The following is a 14,098-nucleotide window of genomic DNA, read 5'->3' on the forward strand; positions in this document are numbered from 1 at the left end:
TATGAATCTTTTTTTAAATGGTATTTATATATGGATCAAAGCTACTGAAATAATAATTTTTTATTACAATATATTAATATCTTCAAATGAAAACGGAAATTAAATAAATTATAAATCAAAAAAAAGTGAACTAGATAAATATATGCCTAATTTACATTTTGTATAAGAATCCTTAATTATTAATTTTGTTTTAAGGAATTCTCAATATTCAAAATTAAAACTTCGTTATTCAAAAAAACAAAATTTCAACTTATTTAGTTTTTTTTTAACTAAAACTGATTCAGTTTCTAAGAGCAAAATTTAAACCGAAAATTGTTGTTGATATTTTCAACCTACAGTAAATGATCACATAGAAGATAACGCTTCCCATTGCCAAGTGCCAATGACAGACGGTTCTATATTCCACACGAAGTTGCACCTGTTCATCTCCTTCCTTTGTGTGTTGAAACTTGATACCCATTTACTCTTTTGTTCTCATCCTCCAAGTCCATTTCAGTTCTGATTACCCTCATCCCCAATTTGTTTTCCACATTTCATTCATATCAGGTATGTCTTCTACAACACAATTTGAGGATCTAATGTTCTCAATTTGATTAATTTCTGTTCTACAAGTTTGAGTTAGATCAAAAAAGTAGTGAATGCAAGCCGTATTTTTGTATGTTTTGATGTTCCTCTATCTAAACAAAAGGTTTGTATGTGTGTATTCTATATCATTCACCATTATATTCTGAAATCAATCTACTTGAACACTACTTCTATTTATGATTTGATCATTTCTTTTGTTTGTTTCACATTCCTTGCAATTCATTTTTCACACTTCTTTATGACATGATCTGTCACATGCATGCCTCATTTTGCTCTTATTGTATCTCCACATCTCAAATTAAATTATTTATGTGTTGATTTTGATTATTAACTGTTTTGTTCTGCAATTGATCAAGTTGAACATTGTTTACACCTATTGAATTTTTGGACCGTCACTTGCTTTGTTAGTCCTCCACATTCCAGAACCTGTTTTGTGATGTTCCTTTGTGTAACCACAATGACTATATCTTTTGCCACATTTGTTTAATGCATCCTGTATGTTTACCTTGACTTTGGGTGCAACTATTGTCCTTAATATAATTAGTTCCTCAATTTGTTTGTTGAGATGTGGTTGAAGAATCATTCCATTTTTCTGTTTCCATTCCTCAATATATGTTTTCATTATGTTTTTCTTGCCATTGATCTAAAGTGCCCACAATATTTAAGAAATTTAGATTACATGTTTGGATGAATTATTTGTAAAGGGCAAACTATATTAAATTTTGTCTATATTGGTGCTGTATATTATGGATGTCAATCTGAGTAGTAGATAAGCTTGATCAGTATGCTGCTCCTTTTATTAGAAAAGTAGTATCAATGGACCCTAGAATATTTTCATTTGAATTCCTTATCATTTTAATGAGTTTCCTTTTTTCAGTAAAATGATTTGTGTGTCTTTCATATTTGTTGTTCAACTTTTTTCCTTTCTAGCAAACTTCTCATAGTTCTAATATATATACTTACCTACTCATATTGATTATTGTTTTTATGTCTTCTTGCAGATATTAACGTGCAACGAAAATGTATGCTCTTCGTTTGAGATCTCCCCACAGCAACCCAAGAATTTTTGTCAAACCTGTCAATCCTGCTACGGTATAAATTTTATTTTACACATTTTCTAAATACTGTATACAATACTTCCATGGAACCAAATTTTGATTTTCATTCCAATATTTATTTCAATTGTAGAGATTTATTGTGGTGCCAAAGCGATTTCACGAACCTGTTGGATATGAAATCAATAATGTTGTTCAGTTGCAAGATCCTGTGGGGAACACCTTTAATTTGTCATACTACTTCAATCAAGGAGACCACAGAATTGGGGCTGGATTGTTTAACATTCTATCAGTTCATGAAATACAACATACTGTTATGGTGCACTTTCTCTATCGTGGACAGGCCAGATTTAATATCCACATCTTTGATCCATTTAGCAGGGAGATTAGATACAATGTTGCTCCTCAGCTTCCTCCTCAGATAAATCTTATCATTGATGATGCTGAAGACAATGATAATTCATCCAGTGATGAGGAGACCAATTATGAACATCAAGATGCACCTTGGTTTGAGAAGATTTGGGAAACTGATATTACTGCTGCACAGATATATGATTATCAGACTGTGGTTTGTCTTATTTGTTTATTCATAATAAATTGTCCTTCTAAAATTTCCTTATAATAAATACTCAATATATATTATATCTGTTTTGTAGACTATTTCAAGTCATGTGCAGCAAACGTTTTTCCCCAACCTTCCTCCTGTTATAAATGTTTTGCTTCCTGATGACACTATTGCACGGTGGCACATTACTTGGCGTCTTCCACGCCATCCAACTGTAGGGGCATCTGGCAATGGTGGGAGGATTGGTGAGTTGGCTGCAGGGTGGTGTGACTTCTATATGAATAATATCATCAACCATGACAATTATGGGCAAGTTCACAGAATTGAACTATGGCAGTCATCTGAATCTGATACCTACATTGTTTACTTTTATGATGTGTGATTTTATACAGTGTTTGAATGATTGTGTTGTACTACTTCCTTTTCATGTTTTGAACAATTGTCTGTTTCATGGTTTGTTCCATTAGACATTATGTGAAATACTATGCTATTTTGTGTGTGATGTTTTGCTATCAATATTTTTTTTCCCATTAGAGAATGGTATATGGTGAGTTATTCTCTACTCTTATTTATTACTCAAGACTCATGAATATGCTCAATGCAAGTGAATAAGCAGTCAAACACAATTAACATTTGAAACTCATTTAATTTATATATATATATATATATATATATATATATATAAAAGGAATACAAAACATAAGTAAATAACAATAAATAAGTGTGTAACAGAGTAAAGGTAGACGTCTTTAGGAAATAATAATTCAACCTTAAATCGTTCACATATATACAATACTCAACAGTTGTAATTAACAGTATAATAATTCATAAAAAAAAATTATCCGTGCATCGCACGGAAAAACGGGTATAAAACTAGTAAGTAAATATTATCTTTAGTTCGGATAAAATTTTATATAGTTATAAAAAAATTGGATTTTGAGATATTGTTCTATTTTGAATTGAAATCAATATATTATTGTTAAAATTACGTTATTATTTTAAATTTTAAATAAAGCAGAGTTAGTTTTTTTTTTGTTTTTTTAAGTAATGGAGTTACGTTTTTTTTTTTTTGAACTTAGTAATGGAGTTACGTTGATTATGTACAAATGTGGATTTCACAGTTTTATTTGTTAAGTTTGGCGCAACGGAGAGAGTGGAAAATCACCATGAATATATCAGTTAGTATTATCTTTTTTTTGTTGTTTTTTGAATGGCAGTTAGTATTATCTTCAGTTCGAATAAAATTTTATACTTATTAAAAAGATTTGGATCCTCTTTTGAGATATTTTTCTATTTTTGGGGCAAATATTGTTCTATTTTGAATTGAAATCATCATGTTAAAATTATGCTATTATCTTAAAATTTATTATTTATATATCTTTTCATTTTAAATATTATTATTATTATAACTATGTTATTTTAAAATTTTAATAAAGTATCTACAAAAAAAAATTAATAAAGCTTAAGCAACTTTCAAAAAAAATAATAAAGCAGATTTAATCATGTACAGATGTGGATTTTGATATTGTTTTATCTTATCTTTTTTTTGAACTGGTTTTATCTTATCCTTAACGAGATAAAAAAAAGATAACATTAGGGGTTTTTAAATACTGTAATTTTCTCACACCCTGCAACACATTGGATAAAGTTTGCATTAGCGAGAATCTTTGAGTTTCCATTAAATTGCGACGTTACTATTTCTGGGTTTTGGATAAACTTTGCAACCTTGTGAGATTAAGTGAGTGATGGCGAAGGTGGCAGTTGAATCTGCGGTTGCGGCGGAGGTGGTGGTGCGCCACCGCATGATAAGGTCGAGGAAGTTGGCTCGTGCCATGGCTATTCTGAAGGAGTTTGAGCAAGAGTGTGGAACTCCAATTGAGAAGCTGAGACAGTTGGGTGATGCCATGGAAGCTGAGATGCATGCGGCGGGTGAAGGTGGCGGCAACAGCAAGCTGGGCATGTTGATGAGCTATGTCGATAATCTCCCAACTGGGGACGAGGAAGGACTCTATTATGCACTTGATCTTGGTGGCACAAACTTTCGGGTCATTCGTGTACATTTAGGTGGGAAAGACAAAGGTGTTATTGGCCAAGAATTTGAAGAAGTTTCAATTCCTCCTCATTTGATGTCCAGTTCTTCACATGAACTCTTTGATTTTATAGCAGCAACTCTTGCAAAGTTTGTTGATTCAGAGCCTCAAGGTTTTCATGGTAGACAAAGAGAACTGGGTTTTACTTTCTCATTCCCAGTTAAGCAAACATCAATTGCATCTGGGAATCTAATAAGGTGGACTAAGGGTTTCAATATTGAAGATGCAGTTGGGGCTGACGTTGTGAGAGAATTAACTAAGGCGTTGGAAAAAATAGGGCTTGACATGAGGGTTGCCGCTCTTGTTAACGACACAGTTGGAACATTAGCTGGAGGCCGGTTCTACGATCAAGATGTGATTGCAGCTGTGATTCTGGGGACGGGGACAAATGCAGCGTACGTAGATGATAATGATATGGTTATAAATATGGAGTGGGGTAGTTTCGATTCCGAATATCTTCCTCTAACGGAATACGATCAAGCTTTGGATGCTGAGAGCTTGAACCCTAGAGCGCAGATTTATGAAAAACTGATTTCCGGCATGTATTTGGGAGAAATTGTGAGGAGAGTTTTGTTGAGGATGGCTCAACAAGCCGAATTTTTTGGAGACATTGTACCTACTAAGTTGAAGGTTCCTTTCATTCTTAGGACACCGGATATGTCGGCGATGCACCATGACACAACTCCAGATTTGAAGATGGTCAGAAACAAATTGAAGGATGTATTGGGGATCTCTAACACATCCCTAAAAATGAGGAAGATTGTGGTGGAACTATGCGACATTGTAGCTAGTCGCGGCGCTCGGCTTGCTGCTGCCGGTATTTTGGGAATCCTTAAGAAACTAGGAAGGGACATTGTTAAGGGCGAGGAGAAGCAAAAGTCCGTCATAGCATTGGATGGAGGACTGTTTGAGCATTACACTGAATTCAGAACTTGTCTGGAGGGTACACTTAAGGAGTTGTTGGGAGATGAGGTAGCTAAGACCATTATTCTTGAGCATGCTAATGATGGCTCGGGCATTGGAGCAGCTCTCTTAGCGGCTTCTCATTCACAGTATTTGGATTGAATCATGAAAGGAAATTGAAGAAATTAGGGTTGTTGTGATTTGTCTCATTTTCATGTATATATGATGTTTTTTTCCAATTCAACCGATTAATTAATCTTTTAATTTTCTCTTCTTTGCTATCTTTGTTGCAATTTTTTTCCTTCTATGAGAAATGAGTTTGTCAATTGACAATATCAAAGTTTTGCTCACTTTAACTTGTGACTCTATTTTTTTCTATGTATTTGATTTGATATGTTTCTTTCTCAATCATATAAATCAAACATTAGGCCATGACTAATCATAAAAATAAAAATAAAAACCCTCCACAACTTCTTCGTAGCCTTCAACGTCTCTTTCACTTCAACATATCTCCCCATCTGCTTTTTCTGCTTCACAATTTAGGGTTCCGTAGAGGAGGAGAATCGATAGTTCATTTCAGTTCCAGTTTAAAGTCATGTGGTGTCTCTCATGTGAGCTTTAAAATTGTTACACTGATTAAACACTTTCACTAATATATTAACTCACAAATTGTATTTTGCTAAATATTTATTAATATGACTCTATGTAGAAATTGTGTTAAACATCCACATCGTTAAATGAGAGTCACAGAAATTAAATTTCAGTACTCTTTTTTTTTTGTAATTCTTGTAATAGCAATCATCTGATATACAAGATATAGAACTGTTTGTTTGATCATGAAATTTAGCAGGAGATGCAACCTCCTACATACTCGCTTCATAGTGAACTTGACTCATTACCAACCTTGGTTCTGATTGAACTCCACAATCTAACTATAAAAGTCAATTTAATTAGGTGCAGAGTTTTTTGGTTGTACAGTTGGTTTCTCTTTGCAGTAAATTCAGTAATAGATGTTGGTGGTCCAGTCCAGTGACATTTTGTTTTCAATAATAAATAGCAAAAGAAAGGGTGCAGTGGTGCAGAATCGGTAGCTGAAAGACCAGAGAACATAATTGTAAAAAACAAAATGTGTACACCCTCCGGTCACTATTATAAGCAAAAGTTAGTTTTTTAGGTTCATTCAATAAATGATGTATATAGTCATTAAAATGGTCACATACATCATTTATTGAATAAACCTACAAAACTAACTTTTGCTTATAATAGTGACCGGAGGGTGTATATATACTAGAACTTTGCCTAAATAGTAAATACTCTTCTTTTTAATCAGCCATTACCTGTTGTAATGAAGCTCCTATTCTTTAAAAAAAAAAACTGGCAAACTAAAAAAAATATTTAATACTCCTTAGTATTAATGCTCAGGTCATACTTCTCAGTATAATATTTTCAGGAGTTAACCTTTAATTAACTTCAAAGGCTACAAAAAGATCTTCAATTTCTTGATGCTTTCCTCTTTTTATAATGTTAAAAAGATAAGAATAAAGTGAGTATTGGGAGCCAGTTGGAAAGGGTAACACATCTTCTGGCTTAACTTGCGCTTGCAATTTTCGTAGGGTCGCTTTTCACAACAGGCAGGCAGCAACAAATAATATTTGATTCCTTCTTCAACTACTTCCTTACCTGTCTATTTTGTCCATTTCACAAATCCATGCTCATCCAAAACTGGTTGATATTACAAACAAATCCAATCTCATCCAAAACTGGTTGATATTACTAGTTGCAACTTGCTCATCCATTTCACAGTTGTTGTGTGTTGACCCTCATGTGTCTTTTGTCATTTACATGCATGTAGGCGGTTTCTTTTAGTACCGCCCGGAAACTCTCTGCACCACAAAAATAGCTTCCATAAATTAATTTCCGGAAATGATTGTCATCCGAAAATTAATTTCCGGAAGCTTGTGGGTGGTGCAGAGAGAGTTTTCGGGTGGTAACAAAAGAAACACCAGAACATGTATTACAAGTTACAACTTGCAACTCAATAGAGTGTAATGATAAATGAAATGAATTGATCAAACTAGAACCTAAAGCTACAAAGCTGAAGTGCAAGAAACACATTTGATTTACACACCTCAAAACTAGCTGAAAGGGGAAAAACATGAATGTCAGATGAAAATCAAATCCTCTGCTGAGAGTCGCTTCTCAGTTTGTCATCACAACTCCTGAACTAGTGCTAAAGAGAGTATAAGATTAATCATGGAAAAGGACTACACCATGAAAAATGATAAACAAGTTCACACCGAAAAGACAGCAAGATACATGGAGAATGCACATACACACACACACACACACAAGAACCATCTTACAATTATTTACAACCAAGCATGATCATCTACCATCAGCTGATGTGAAAGAATCAGCAAATCCATACGGGCGTGTCGGTATACTTGTCTGCGTGTTATCCAAGCTGGGAAGAAGTGAAGAGGAAGATGATTCCATGTGACTCCCACCTTCATAAGCCTGCCACTTCTTAAGTGCTTGTGGTAAGGACATGTCAAGGTCAATACCGTACATATCTTCAGAATTCTGATCAGATGGTTTCCATAGTTCTACAAGAGAAGAAAGCACGTTAACAGCATGGCCCATGTCAGGCCTTTGATATGGCTCCCTCGCACAGCAGTGGCCAGCTAACTCCGCCACGGTGTGAACACTAGCAAGTGTTTCCTCATTGATCTCAATTGAGGGGTCAATGGCCTTGCGAAACGAGTCCTTATCTATGTACATTCTGCGGAACCATGTTACCAGGTGCATGCTATCCTCAGGTTGGGTTTCATCAAGCGCTTTTCTACCGGTTAACAACTCCATCAATATCACCCCAAAGCTAAACACATCAACTTTAGTTGTCACACGGCCAGTAACTGTAATAAGATAGCCATTTAAATGGCAGTGTTAGAGATGTTTTTCCACAAATCATAGAACATCCAAGAAAGAATAAATACAAGCATTCAGAATTTTTATACCACCAAGCAAAAAAATCAGATAACACATACCCTGTCAATCCATCTACAGACAAGCCCAATCAAAGGGGAAGTTTACATTTTGAAAACCAGTTCAACAAGGAATACCACAGAAGTGAAATGAATACCCTCAGTCATTTTTATGAATTGATCACAAATAACTTGGTTGCACAAGTTACATTCCTAACTTCCTAGTGACTAACATGATGAAATTGTAATTAAGGGTTTTACCCAACTTTTTTTTACTTATGCAGCTAACATTCAAACCATAAAACTAAGCCAATGTCTTGATCATGGTTTGACTTCTCTACTTGTTCATTTGGGAAATAGTACTTAAAAAACGGTATAGCTAACAAAGACCTAGTGAGATGAAGTTAAAATTTTAAATACCTGCATATTCCGGTGCCAAATAACCAAAAGTTCCTGCAAGTCTAGTTTCAAAAGAAGCTTTTCCTTCTGGTGCAAGTCGCACAAGACCAAAATCCGCAACCTTTGCTCTCATATCATCTCCAAGGAGAATGTTTGACGGTTTTAAGTCTCTGTGTATAAAGCTTTGATGGGCTAAGCCATGGAGGTACTCAACACCCCTTGCCACATCTAAGGCAATGATCAATCTCCTATTCCACTCCAATGGTTCCAATCCTTCCTCTGACCAGTTAAAAAGATGGCTACTTAGTGGTCCCTGAGGCATGTACTCATACACCAGAAGCTTCTCATTCCCATCCAAGCAGTACCCAAGAAGAGCAACAAGGTGCCGGTGTCGGACCTTTGTCAAAACAGCAATTTCAGACTTAAACTCTACTTCACCCTTCCCAGCTATTACCCCAGACTCCATTCTTTTCACTGCAATTCTTGTGCCATCATGGAGTTCACCTTTGTAAACTGTTCCGAAGCCTCCTCGTCCCAATATATTTTTCTCACTAAAATTGTTAGTAACATTCCTCAGGACTTGTATAGAAATGACCATGTTTCCTGCTTCAACCATTTGAATATCTCCAGCCTCGCTGCCAGGCATGGTGTGGGTGTCACTAACACCACCAACACTTACACTTGAACCTGCAACTGTTATCTTCACATTGTCATTATCTGATCCAGAATGCCGAGGGTGAACAACTAGTGTATTTGGGCTTTGGACCCTGCTTAACTTTTTCTTTTTCATCCTAATCAAGCAGAAAACCAAGAAACCAATCAAACAAAACGCTAATACAGCCCCAATCACAGCAAACACAATTACTCCTACATGGGAAGAAGACTTTTTGCCACTATTTCCAGAATTCCCATCAGTTTCTCCCTTTGTGTCTCCCTTTGTATCAGGAACTGTTGGAGACAGTGGACCCTGAGGGGATTGAGTGCTTTTATCCTTCCCCAAATCATTATTCCCACTTGTCGTGACAATTATACCGCTCCTAAAACTCGGTTTTTTCCCATAGAGCTGATTGTTTGCAACATTCAACTGAGTAAGCACAGGCAAAGTAGTAAGCTCCTCTGGAATTGGACCAGTGAGATTATTATCAGCAAGCACAAGTCTTTGCAGTAATTTGAGTTTAGCAAACTCTGGGGATATCATACCAGTAAGACCCATCTTCTGAAAATTGACAACAGTAATATTCCCATCACTACAAGAAATCCCAACCCAATCAACACAAGGATCATTCCCCTTCCAACTCTCAGCAAACCTCTTAGGATAACCCATAAGCTCAACAGCAGAAAGAAGAACCTGCACCCTGGGATCACAATCACCAGGACTGGGCAAACAAAAGCTATTGGAATCCTTAATATTATCCACCCCAACCCCATCACCAAACACAGGCATTGGACCCTGAAAGAAGTTATTAGTCAAATTCACACCCTTGAGCGATTTGAGGCTCATCAATGAACCTGGAACAGGACCAGTGAGGGAGTTATCCCTCAAGTCCAAAACCTCCAAACTTTTCAACCCTGAAAAATCCGGCAAAGGACCAGTAAAAGCATTGCTCTGCAACCAAACCTCTTTCAAAGAAGTCATATTCTGCAAAACACCAAGTGACCCACTAAGCTTCCCCTCACTCTTCTGCCCATTCAACCACAGAGACTCAATCTGCGACCCAGAAAAACTCTCGGGCAACCCACCCTCAAGACTATTGAAGGCTAAATGCAAATGGGTCAAGCCAGGAAACACATCAGAGCCAAAGAAATCAGGCACCTTACCCTTAATATTCGCCGAGTTCGCAGAGAAATTCTGAAGCGCAGAAGCGTTTGTCAAACTCTGAGGAATCTCCCACGGCTCAAACGGGTTATCATCGATTCCAACCGACGAGAGCTGCGTCATGCCGGCGAAGAAATCAGCAGGGATGGCGGTGAAGCCGTTGCTACTGATGAGAAGCTCTTGCAGTGAGCTCAACCCGTTGAGATTCGGAAGCGGACCGGTGATGTTGTTGACTTGAAGCTCCAGAACCTGCAACTCCGAGAGGCTTTGGAGGGTTTCCGGGAGCGTGCCGTGGAGGTTCTGGCGGCCGATTTGGATCCGGGTGACCCGTTTGTCGGCGGAGCAGGCAACGTACTTCCACTTGCAAGGGTCGGCATCGGACCAGCCAAAAGATTCCGGTGGGTTGAGATTCTTCTTGAGAGCTTGCATTACTGAAGCATCGTCTTGAGAGGTTGTGAAAACGATGAGGGAGAAGAACCCAGATAGGAAAACGAAGAGCATCGTGTTGTTCTTCAGCTTCAGCTTCATTTTTTCTTGCTATTTTTGTCGACAAAAACGTTGTTGCTGTTGTTGTTGTTGTTGTTGTTGGTTTTGGTGGTGTTGTTTGTTCGATTGTCTGGAACAGAGAAACGAGAAAGGGAGTGAGGGGAAGGTGGTGATGCAGTGTAAGAAGAGAAGAGAAACGCACATGCAGGTGGGGCCCATGTATCTGAAAGCCCGGGCTGATGGGCTGTCATGAATGGGTGTAATACTCATATGGACCACCTTGTCATCTATAAATTTTGGTGCTTGCTCTTGTACCTTAAATCAGATCAAGATATGATACCTAATATGATGTGTATCAAATTATCAATAATATACATGTTCTAATTGAATCACACATACTTTAAATGATGTGTACTAATAAAAAAAACATGCTCTAAATTTTAAATGTTAATATTCTTGCAAAGTAATCCTCCAGACAGTGCACAACCTTTCTTCTCCCATGTATCGCCAAAAATCTGATTCAAAACAAAAGTGTCGGGTACGATTATTCACTGGTTACAATCTCCAGATGTCGTCCTTTCTATCATTAATAAACTTTGATGGCTAAAACCTTATTTCACATGACAATAATGTACTAAATCACTTAATGCGGGTATCATACCCAAAAAAAATTTTGGGTACCACAGAATTCACCTTATTATACATTCATATATATCATTATTATTACTCCAACACACCTTGGAATTAACTTGGATTGAATCCTATGTGATGCATGAAGAAGTTATTCTATAAAATGAACAAAGGAATAAATAAATAGTTGTATACTTGTTGGAATGTAATTTGGGGTTAAGTTTGTAGTATTATTTTGCGGGTTGCCTCTTTACGGACGGTAACTGGGTAGAGTGCGAGGATCAAATGAGTAGCGGTGGCATGATTTTGGATCAGGCGGGACGCTGGGAATGCTTTTGCAACGAAGCTACTTGCGGTGCGTGATGGCTTGAAGAATGCGTGGGAATTGGACATTCGTGAGTTAGTGTGCAGTGTAGATAACATGGGGGTAGTTGATGCCTTTGGTTTCATATGGGTTCGGTGGCTTAGAAGGGTTTGATGGGTTCGCATGCATTTGAGTTGAGATTTGAAGGGTTGAAGGAGGAAATGTGTGACATTTAAAGCATTAGGGATCATAATGAAAAGATGGAGAAGGAAGCCAATGAAGATTTTGGATTGGATTTAGGTTTGTGAAGATGTAGATGTGAGGAGGGTGAAGATGTTGATGTGAGGATGAAGGTCGTGTGAAGATGTTGAGATTACTAGATTATGTTTTTTTTTTATTTACTGGATTAATTTTTTATTTACTTAATTAATTATGTTTTTTAATAATTTAAATGAAAAAGAAAAAACAAATTCTACATCAGCTCATTAACTGACGTGGCAATGCCACATAGACTGTCGGAGCTCCGGCGTTGACCCAAAAGGCTCGAGGGGCTAAAACCAACCATTTCCACAAAGGTCGGGGACGATCGCTCACATTTATGTCGATTAGGGACTAAAATCAAAAGAGGGGTAAAGGTTGGAGACAAAAAACTTAATTAAACCTTAGTTTTATAAGAGAGTTATGGATATTATGTATATTGTGGTTTAAAAATGTTTTAGAAAACTCAAAAAATTACCTGCGTTTTATGATTATTGAAAGACAGCCAGAGTTTTTTCTTAAAAGGTTACTAGTGTAAAACTCAAAAACATCCTTCCTCTTCCACCTTCCTCTTCTTCCTCTACCACTTTCATGCTCTTCTCCATCTTCTTTGCAATAAGACTTACTCAGTTCAAAAACCTCAAATTAAAAACTCATACCACCTTCATCTTCTTCCATAAAATCAACGCATCATTATCTTATTCATGTATGTCTCATGCTCTCTAAAAATGAACAAAAAAAAAACCCATAAATAAATCCAATTTTAATGTCAATCTCAAGGTATATATATTTCCCTTTTCCCCTATCTCCTTCTCTTTCTTCCATAATTGATTGTTGTTCGATACTTTGTTGTGGTGATTGGTGTTACTATGGATTAATTAGTTGACAAGTTTTTTTTTTAAAAAAAATTGATGTTGTTTTGGTGTAGCAGGATTATTCCAATTATAATGAAGCATCTAATCTCTCTATGGCTCTAACTTCACATTCCTTTTTTAGTTCTTTTACTGAAGCGTCTAGTCTCTCTTTGATTCTAATTACTTTACGTTCTTGTCTATCTTTGAAATGATGAACTCTGCAGAGATTGCACACAATTTACTAGTCATTGAAATGATAGAACTCACCATAACAATTCCCAGGATCACTCCATCAAATATATGATTGAAAGTCTTATAATTAGTTCATCAAAACTCCAATAAGATACGTTAGGAGATAAAACTGTTTTGATCAAACCTCAGCTTATAATAAAAAACAACAAAAAATTTCACTCTTCATCCTTTGTATGTTGTTCTTGTGGACAAAGATTACAACAACATCTTTGTTTTCACCTGGGTATGTTGTTCTTTCAACATGCATCATTGCTTTCTTCAAGCAACCAGGCCAAAGAGGAAAGAACAAGCACTCCCGCACTAATGGGAAGAAAGATATTCTATAAAAGTTCGGTTTATCAGGGTTTTTCGCTTCAATTATCTTTTCAGTTTTCACTCGGAAATGTCAAGTTGGACCGTCCTTTTGGTATAGAAATTTACCTTCCCTTTCCCCAGTTGATTCAATTTTTGTTGATCAACGATCCTTGCGTGTGAATTTTCTTTGTTTCATAGGTTGGAATTCTCATTATCAGATTAAATACACCTACAGTTTTATCATTTCATTGGAGAATCTTTAAAATGAACTTTTTTGGAGAACACTCTCTTAGAGTAATCTTCTCTTTCACAACATTCTTCACTCCAATGGCTTTAGACACCTGCAATAAGCTAACATCCAATTTTATCAACTTCATTTTAGTATACATTCTTTACATTTTTAATGAAATAACAAAAAAATTGAAAAAAAATTGAAATATAAAAAATTGAAAATAAGCTTAGATTAAAAAAAGGAATTAAAAAAGAAGGCATGAAATCATTTCAAGTGTTTCGTAGCCTTATTTGAGTAGGCCTTGTTCTACATTTATAAAGCTCCATCTCAATTTCTTTTTTGAAAGTATCATCTCAAAATAATTAATTCTGAATAAATTGTAGACCTTTTT

The 14,098-nt window shown here is 36.2% G+C and overlaps 3 protein-coding genes across 3 annotated transcripts; 2 read left to right on the forward strand and 1 right to left on the reverse strand.

Annotated features, from left to right (window-relative positions):
* Positions 1 to 345: 345 nt before the first annotated feature.
* LOC130731627 (uncharacterized) lies at positions 346 to 2,707 on the forward strand. The gene is made up of 4 exons (XM_057583903.1): positions 346 to 546; positions 1,587 to 1,677; positions 1,774 to 2,208; positions 2,297 to 2,707. The coding sequence occupies exons 2-4, from the start codon at positions 1,606 to 1,608 to the stop codon at positions 2,585 to 2,587; spliced, it is 798 nt and encodes a 265-aa protein (XP_057439886.1). The 5' UTR covers positions 346 to 546; positions 1,587 to 1,605; the 3' UTR covers positions 2,588 to 2,707.
* Positions 2,708 to 3,986: 1,279 nt separating this feature from the next.
* On the forward strand, positions 3,987 to 5,360 carry LOC130731628 (hexokinase-1-like). The gene has a single exon (XM_057583904.1). It carries the CDS (start codon positions 4,008 to 4,010, stop codon positions 5,358 to 5,360), a length of 1,353 nt encoding a protein of 450 aa, XP_057439887.1. The 5' UTR covers positions 3,987 to 4,007.
* Positions 5,361 to 7,360: 2,000 nt separating this feature from the next.
* On the reverse strand, positions 7,361 to 11,131 carry LOC130733781 (receptor protein kinase TMK1). Its single transcript, XM_057586036.1, has 2 exons — positions 8,603 to 11,131; positions 7,361 to 8,113 (listed from the first exon to the last, which is right to left on the reverse strand). Exons 1-2 carry the CDS (start codon positions 10,923 to 10,925, stop codon positions 7,584 to 7,586), a joined length of 2,853 nt encoding a protein of 950 aa, XP_057442019.1. The 5' UTR covers positions 10,926 to 11,131; the 3' UTR covers positions 7,361 to 7,583.
* Positions 11,132 to 14,098: the final 2,967 nt, after the last annotated feature.

This window comes from Lotus japonicus, chromosome 1 (genome assembly GCF_012489685.1).
Source record: "Lotus japonicus ecotype B-129 chromosome 1, LjGifu_v1.2".
NCBI lineage: Eukaryota > Viridiplantae > Streptophyta > Magnoliopsida > Fabales > Fabaceae > Lotus > Lotus japonicus.

What these genes read in the sequence shown, in the direction of transcription:
- LOC130731627 (XM_057583903.1), top strand. Translation starts at nt 1,606, where the DNA reads ATGTATGCTCTTCGTTTGAGATCTCCCCACAGCAACCCAAGAATTTTT. An exon ending in AACCTGTCAATCCTGCTACG is followed by an intron (nt 1,678 to 1,773) that starts GTATAAATTTTA and finishes TTTCAATTGTAG; the next exon opens with AGATTTATTGTGGTGCCAAA. An exon ending in TATATGATTATCAGACTGTG is followed by an intron (nt 2,209 to 2,296) that starts GTTTGTCTTATT and finishes TCTGTTTTGTAG; the next exon opens with ACTATTTCAAGTCATGTGCA.
- LOC130731628 (XM_057583904.1), top strand. Translation starts at nt 4,008, where the DNA reads ATGATAAGGTCGAGGAAGTTGGCTCGTGCCATGGCTATTCTGAAGGAG.
- LOC130733781 (XM_057586036.1), bottom strand. Translation starts at nt 10,925, where the DNA reads ATGAAGCTGAAGCTGAAGAACAACACGATGCTCTTCGTTTTCCTATCT. An exon ending in TTTGGCACCGGAATATGCAG is followed by an intron (nt 8,114 to 8,602) that starts GTATTTAAAATT and finishes ATCTTATTACAG; the next exon opens with TTACTGGCCGTGTGACAACT.